The sequence below is a fragment of the Vigna umbellata genome, chromosome 2 (genome assembly GCF_029865625.1).
Source record: "Vigna umbellata cultivar VRB3 chromosome 2, Vumbellata_1.0, whole genome shotgun sequence".
Classification (NCBI taxonomy): domain Eukaryota; kingdom Viridiplantae; phylum Streptophyta; class Magnoliopsida; order Fabales; family Fabaceae; genus Vigna; species Vigna umbellata.
The window spans coordinates 23259469-23268018 of NC_142166.1; the positions used below are offsets into that span (position 1 = coordinate 23259469).

The window sequence follows — 8550 nt, forward strand, 5'->3', positions numbered from 1 at the left end:
TGTCCCAACATTGTATGTTATCTTATTCATGTTTCTTTAAACTTGTAAAATATCTTCAACTTTATTACCACCCATCTCCATCAATGAGTTTTGATTAGGCTTAATTAAACCTACTTTTAATAAATGAAAGGTCAAATGAGATCTTTTTCTCAATAAATAACTCTCTTGCCACTTAGATCCGAAAAGCTTACAATTTATATAAAAAAGAATCAATCCTGATCTGCAGAGGTTTCAAGAATATGTAATATATTATTATCATGAGTACAAGCCAAGTTACAAATGTTCCACCTCCAAGCCCAGAAAGGAAACGGATTCTGTATGTATGCTATGCATGCTTTACATTTTTTTCTTTGCTCGTTGTATCAAGTATTAAGCTAAGAAGAAGAGGGAAATGATAATTTAGAAAAGTTTGGGTGTAAATCTGTGACTGAAACAGTGTCCAAGGAGATGCCAAGAGGGTTCCCACCACCTTCCTCCACCAAAACCAAAACGTTTCCAGAGTCTTTGAGGAAAGACCGAGGCACATGATACCTGTACAAACATATTATACAGCATTAATTACAGAACCATGATCCTCTACTGACTCTACATCATCATGTTCTCTGCAGCCAAAATCTGAGCCATTCTCTGTGTTCTCTCTCTTTCTCAAACTATTATTTATTAACTAATCAATGGATTAGATTTGGCAGCACGCTGTTGACAAAAATTGCAGCGGAATCTGATCTGTTAATTACACTATCGTGATTGCAGTTAAAGTGTCTCCCTCATCTTTTCTACACACAATATGATATAGAAAGTATAAACAATCCCAGGAATTATATATAAGCGAAATTAATTACTTCCATACTGAATTAAGTTGATTTAATGACCTTGTTTCTTCAGATATATTTATTGAAAAGGGTATTTAAAAATAGTAACATTATGAGGTAGTTGAAATTTGTTTAAAGCTCACTGAACATGGTTTTTTTTTTACTTATATTTGGGTTGAGAGGGAGTAATACAATTACAACATCTTAAGTTAATATCACAGATGATTGAAACTAATGGTGCTTAGGTTGTTACTTACAGGGATTGTGAAGGGTTGCCTTTGGAATCGTGAAACAATATCCAATAACGACCAATGCTTTGTCCGTTCACCCAAGCCTCACCTTTTCCCATTGAACCAAGGTCCAAGACAACAGGGTCATCTCCCTCTGGTGTGTCAAATGCAGTCTAGCAATTCAAATTGTCATTAATCATCACCACACTGAAATTTTGTGCTAGCTTCAGAAAATGGAAAATAGACCATTAGGGTCTTGTGCTTCATTTTACCTTGTACCAAATTAGCGCTTGTTCCTCAATATTCCCCAGTTGACTCCATTCAATACCACTGCTATTTTGTCCTTTATATGCTTGTAATTGCTCCCCCAGTAATCCAATCTGTAATGTACCAAATGGGTGAAAAAATTGGCACACGTACATAGTGTAAAATTTATTAGATTAGAAAATTTGATTATTAATTAAATATAACAAGAAAAATAAGCAACCTGACAATGTCAACAGGTAGAACAAGGTATGAATGAAAATAGGAGAAGAGAGAACCTTATAACCCCACAAGGAATTGGTCAAATTAAGAGACTCTTCTTCGCTGCAATGAAGTTGCACACTGATTAAACCAGCAAACCTTCTTTCAAGAAATGCCCCTGAATCCTTTTAGTAAAACAATTTCAGACAATTGTTAGACTTATCTGTTAAAAAGACAAAGGAAGATAATTCATTGTACAATTTCTTTATCAATTCCTTAGAATATTATACCGGAAGTCCAACCATAACACTAAGTATAGAAAGGTTGTTTGTCCCTTCATGTAATGTAACTGGGAGCTCTAAGGTGAAATTTTTAACATCATGATTTCCATGTGCCCCACCTAAAAGATATAGTTAGTTAGAACACAGTAGTAAATTAATCGTTGGACTAAACTTTGGATAAAGTATGTGCACATTTATGTACCTATGTACGTGTTGTTCACGAATGCATGGGCAACATGAGCAGCAGACTGAACATTGAGTGTTGGTTTGCTGCAAGATAAATTGTTTTCAAACCTGTTTGCAAAAACAATGGCTTCAGTTTTCACTTCAGAGTTTATGAGCAATATACCGATGTGAATAAAAAATGAAAAAGTAGTAATGAATGATATGTATTTGAGTGCCAGAAAACTAACCTATGAATATACCAAAGGTAATCCGTTTCGTCTTTGGTTGTATTCATTTGCTCAAGAAATGAATCTGATTTTACTGAGGTGTCTTCAAAGCTTGGAATGACATCTTGGAATTGCTTCCAAACATCCACTGAACTGAAGTTTTGTTTAGGACTTATGATCCTTTTGTTGCTTGTGGTATTTACCTATAAGCAGAAAATAACGTAAAAAGGCTGCATGAAAACAAACTAAATTGACCAGATTGGTGTATATGTATGTAACTAATTTAAAGTGAGTAATAATTTACATTTGCAGTGTTGAATGTCACATTTTGACAATCTGGTAAGATGCTAATTGACTTGGGGAGCAATTCGTATGATCTGTTACGGAATTGCACAGTGACCTTCTTTTCTCTATCATTGTTTATAAGGAATGCAACACATTCTCCTTTTTCTTCTTCAAAGACATATCCCTGATCAAAATATGAAACAATTTTTAAGAATGTCTGAATTATGGTTAGTTTAAATAAACCTGTTGAAGAAATAAATGTGATGCCACCCACTTCCTGCAGTTGACCTAAAGAGAAGTTCCTCTGCACTCCCTGTAGTAAAGTGGTAGAGCAAGACTTTATTGCAGTATGTAACTGCTTGAGATGTCCCCACTTGGGTTGCCTGAGTAAACCTAACATTGAAAATTTGCAACATTAAAACCTCAAATTGGGTGAGACAGAAAAATAACTAATAATGTTCTACAATTACCATATTCATCAAGTGGAGCTTGATCATAATAGGCTGTTATAACATAAGCAGAACTTGTTCTCCCAAAGTTGGTTCCTCCATGGTACTAAGGCAGTTTTCATGCAAACAACGTTAATTAGATGCACATACTGTAATCAAGATTAATTAAGATGGTTCAAATTTAAAAAGGGTTTCCCTGGATGGTAGACATGACACAATGTTTAGTGAAAATCTGAGCTATGACTTAACTGGTACATTTCATATGCAGAAAGATAAAGCTTACTTAATTTGTTTTGTCAAGTTGTAGCAACAGAAGACAGAGAAGGAAACCCTATCAAATCCAAGGAGAGTATCACAGTAACAATACCATATAATAGTTGACATAGCTTCCATTTCTTGCAATAAAAAGGGTGACATGAAATGCTAGATCTTCAGCAGACCTCAGGTATGGCTGTCCACCATATACTTGATAGCTTCAGCCCACACAAGAATAAAACATTAATTGTGTTTAAAACGTTAGTTGCGCATATTCTTATGCTTCATACATTAGTCACATTTGACAGTGTATGGCAGAATTAGCCTAACTGAAAAAAATTGTGTGAATCAATTATACTTAAGCAATAAAAGCTGTGTAAATATGAATAATGTGTGTGTAATTATGCATCAGAAAATCGAACATAAAGAATGCATGAAACTTACAAAGATGTCCAATTCTCAGTCCACAAAGCAGGTTTATTGGGGGAATTTGGTCCAGTGAAAGTTTCTCCACATTTCATGCCGTTGCATGTGTTTATCTGCATGAATAGCAAAATTAAGTGCTTAGTTTAACCAACAAATATTAAACCAAAAACGTGATTAAGCATTCATATAAAAAATTAAAAATTATAAGCAAGTTCTTGGGCTAAGTAGAACGAACCACAGGATCAGGAGCATCAGTTTGTTTGCACATAATCCATGGAACGCCAGTGTTAAGTCCCACAGCCATTTTTGCAGCCCATTGAACATACGGCGATCCTGCTTCGCCAAATGCCCTTTCAATGTTTTGGTATTCATTTTCAATCTTGTGTTATTCAGTGGCACACAATCAAGGAGTGTAAGTAAAACACATTAACTAAATAACAAGTTAATTATTTGTCTTTGCGAGAGGAATCAGATGTACCTGTGACAATATAATTGGTCCTCCTTCCGAAGCATATAGACCCTCTGCTTTCATCATGTTCACAATTTTTGTAGTAAAATTTTGCATGTAAAACTGAACATTGGAATGCATAAATGAAAGAGGGTGTAAAAAAAAAATTAAAACTCTTTAATGAATTTAGATTCTTATTTCATATATTAAAATAAATTTTTAATACTTTAGTACATTTTAATACAGAAAATTTGAACTCCAAAAAGAAATAATAAATAATTGTTACAAGTAGCTATAGTAGCATGTATGTACCTTGAATGGCTCGTTATCCGTTCGATAGACAATGCCAGGGATATCATGTAACCAGAAAGGAAAACCCCTACAATTATTTGTTTATTTAATCATTCTCAAAAAAATAAAAAAAAATAAATAACAGTTACTTTACATACAAAAATAAAAAAGATTAAAACAAAAAATATATTGCAATATTAAAAGAATATTACTATAAAGTTTATGATTTGTTTTATATATATAAATGAATATTTGAATAATTTACTATTACATTTAAGCTCTAAAAAAATTTCACACAGCATTTAAGAATCTCTTTAATTGAAAATGATAAATTATTAAAGGATTCAACATTTTACCGACCAAATTCAATATTTATTTTTAAAAGAACAAATAATTTATGTCTTAATATAGTAAAGAAGATTGTTATGTTATTTAATAATAAAACATGACATAAAAGCTTTTTGATTTATTAATTAAAACCATTCTAATCATAACTTTTTATCTGTTAATAATATGAAGTTCTTAAAATAATTAATCTCGTACGAAAAGAAGAGTTTAGAAAATTATAAGTTTACATGGCGATTCAACACTAAGAAAAAAATAAATAGAACATAAATTTAGTTCTAAAAATGTAATATATATATATATATATATATATATATATATATATATATATATATATATATATATTAATCCTTAAAACTAAATTTTTTCTGATAAAATTATTGGAAACTTAAGTTTATTTCATTTGAGTCTCCAAGCTTAACTATTTATATGACATTTTAATGACTTGAGAAACATTAATATTATTACTTAATTTATATATATTTATTACATTTTAGACTAATGCAATTGAGGACACTATAATTTTGAAGGTTTATTTAAAAAATGATTTAAAAGAATAATAATGGGATAAAAAAGAGAATTAAGTTATTATAAAGAAGAACAAAAAGGTGGAGTGAAAGAAGAAAGGTACCCATATGTCCATTCACTCTCAATAAAAGGTCCAATCCTGAGACAAACATACATTCCATGAGCTTTAACTTCCTTTATGAATCCCACAAGGTCATTTCTCCCACTGAAATCATACTGTTCTCACATTTAACCCTAATTAATTAATCTCTCTTTAACATATTTTTCATCAAAACTAAAACAGTAATACATAATTATTCCAAAGTAACATGAGTTATCGATGAGGGAAATTTTGCATAGTTTGTTTCTCTTTTGAGTAAGTTTTTGAAACAGAGAATACCTTTCCTGGCTGGGGCTCGTGAAGATTCCAAAACACATAGGTTTGAATAACGTCCACTCCTCCTTCCTTTGCTTTCGCTATCAAATTTGGCCACATCTGCATTTCAACAACGCTTTCATTTCTCAAAAACGCTTACCTTTTACTTCCTTTTTTTTCCCTTCAACTCATTCATATGTAAACGTTAAGTCTACTCAAGACAAACTTCAAGTCATGTTTTAACCTCATAACATTTCATGTTATAACACCACTTTTAACACCCTTTCTATATTTTATACATTATTTTATATTTTTTTTAAATTGAATTTTAAGTCTACCTTAATCTTTGTAAAAACGATCCACATCGATATATGTTTGATCAATCTTACCATAATGATCCCATAAAACTAACACAAATGATTAAAAAATCACAAGTCTTTTAAAATAAGTGTCATATGACTCTAAAATCATTTAAAAAAAGTATATTTTTTAAATTAATTTTACAAAACTCACTTGTAAGTTTATATATATTTATATGTCTTGATGATCGAAATATTGGTTGAGAGCAGCTAATGTTGACGAACCAACCAAAATGTTTGGGGAAAAGCTTCCTCTATCATTTATTCGTGCATAAAAGAAAAAGTTGAGTGATACCCGTGACGCAATAGTATATATACTGTAAAAGGTTTGGTTGTGTGGTTCAAAAGGATTGCATGGTATGAGCAATGTACAGTGTAGCCGGTTAGTTGAACAAATGCGCGTATTTAATTAAATGCAGAGACAGAATGTTTGATGGAGAAGGACAAATGTTTTGAAACGAAAGAGATTAATAAATAAAAGAGTTTGGAGAGATATAATGATAATAATTAATACAGAGTTTGGGAATAATGAAATAATGAACGAAAGTTTTGGAAAATGAAGTTACTATAAATCGTTTCTGTCATTTCCCATCTGAATGCAAAAAAAATTACACAGCTCTCAAGTTTACATCTGAACATGCAGGTTACCTACCAAAAATGCAAAGGAAGTGTGAACCACTTTAATTAATAATAAATTAATAAATCATTTACTCTAAGCATTGTTCGGACACAATAATCCAGAGAATGTGGTTTGATATACAAGTCCGTGAACAATGTCTGTTACTTCAATTGAATGAAGGCAGATCATTTTTATCAGAAAGCATGCCACTGTAGGAAATGTGCTTGTAAAGAACACACGTGAATGCAGAAAAGCTTTGGATGTATGAATCAGAGATGAATGAGAGACATGCATAATATGATGATGATGATAGCAGACACATTACCTGAGGAGTGCTGCGAGGATAATGAATGGAACCAGCGAAGAGAATTTTCCTCTGTCCATCGATGATGAGAGATCTTCCATCGTATGTTACCTCAGATTTAGCACAAAAACTTTCCCTTATTCTCCATGACAGTAACAGCATCAGAATGACCACCCACTTCTCCATTTTTTCTCAACACTTCTATCTCTCTTTCTCTTCCTCTCTCTTCCTCTATCTGCACTTTATGTCAGAAAGTGTATATATAGAGGTAGGAATGCATTCTTATAAATTTTCTTCATTTTTTATTTTATTCTATATTAACAAGTTGTACATTCATTCTTTTTATTTTTTTCTTGTTTTAATAAAACAAAGTAAATAAAAGGCTTAATGCTTTCATCCCCATTTTTCTTGAAATTTGTATGTCACTCTTCATTTTTATTTTTGTTTTAAAAAATTAACTTAATAATGTCTCGTGTCAACTGTTAAAAAAATACATTTGTAATTTGTAATTTTCTTTTTTTTTTGTGTTTTCTTATTTTAAAATTAAAAATTAAAAAAAAAACTACAAACTCATATATAATATGTCTCTAATGTCATTTATAAGGTATTAACATAAATAACATAATTGAGTCATATTTTAAAAAATTAAAACAAAAGTAAAAATAAAAAATTATTTGCAAAACTTTTCGACCAAAATAAAGACAAAAATAATAATTATACCTAAATAAAAAATAACTACTTTAAATAAATATTTAAAAGTATAAACATACTTAAGCAAATAAAAAAGTTAAAGTGAAAAGAAACTCATCTAAAAAATATTTTTTAAATGCCTTATATATATATTAATAAATAAAGATGAGAGAGATTATTACCAATTAATAAGGGTTGCTCTTTTTTCCTGTAAAAGATAATTAATGCTAATTTTATTTTTAATTTAAAATAAAATAAAAAAATTGATATTTAAAGTAGTTATTATTTTTATTTTATTAAAAGTAGAACTAAATAAAAATTTTGATATATAATCTATTCATGTAAAATAAATAAAATGATAAATTAATATGGCTGTTACAATTAAAAGTAACATAAATTAATGGTTTTGTTACCATTATTAATCAAAATACAAGTCTTTCTAAAGAAAAATTAGAAAAAAAAAAGGTATTTTATTTATAAGTTAAAATTAAATGTATTAATGAGTAATAATGTAAATTTAAAAAGTGATGGATTTGTTTTAGAAATTTAGTTTATATAAGTTGATTTTAGTTTATAAAAAAGTTTGAAGGGACATTTGTGCAAATGTTTCTATAAACTAATAACTAAAGTGGAATTGTGGTAGATTAATGACATTTTTTTATAAAACAGAGTAATTTCGGGAGTTCATATAGATTAATTTTTAATGGAAATAATTTATTTTTTCAATTTTGTAAATGGGATATTTTAATTTTTAAAGTTAATTAAAATAAAAATATAGACATATCATAAAATCCTCATCATTTAACTCCTAGTGAAAGAAATTATAATTTAATGATACATTTAAGAAGTGTCTTATTTTAATTATAAATTTCTAGAAATACTCCAATTTAATGAATCTTTCCTAATAAAAGATATGGCCCTTGCCCTAGACTGGTAGTTGAACAATTCCTTACAAGAAATGTAAGCCAATAATGCTATACACAATCACTTTCTCTCATTCCTTTTCTTTTTCTTCTTTC

The 8550-nt window shown here is 29.7% G+C and overlaps 1 protein-coding gene across 1 annotated transcript; it reads right to left on the reverse strand.

Moving 5' to 3' along the window:
- Window positions 1–212: 212 nt before the first annotated feature.
- MUM2 (Glycosyl hydrolase family 35 protein) lies at window positions 213–7055 on the reverse strand. Its single transcript, XM_047304434.2, has 18 exons — window positions 6863–7055; window positions 5584–5679; window positions 5308–5420; window positions 4353–4419; window positions 4071–4163; window positions 3828–3971; window positions 3611–3705; window positions 3279–3384; window positions 2933–3017; window positions 2737–2855; window positions 2482–2646; window positions 2199–2380; window positions 1988–2079; window positions 1795–1904; window positions 1582–1689; window positions 1312–1419; window positions 1067–1212; window positions 213–531 (listed from the first exon to the last, which is right to left on the reverse strand). Exons 1-18 carry the CDS (start codon window positions 7025–7027, stop codon window positions 375–377), a joined length of 2151 nt encoding a protein of 716 aa, XP_047160390.1. The 5' UTR covers window positions 7028–7055; the 3' UTR covers window positions 213–374.
- Window positions 7056–8550: the final 1495 nt, after the last annotated feature.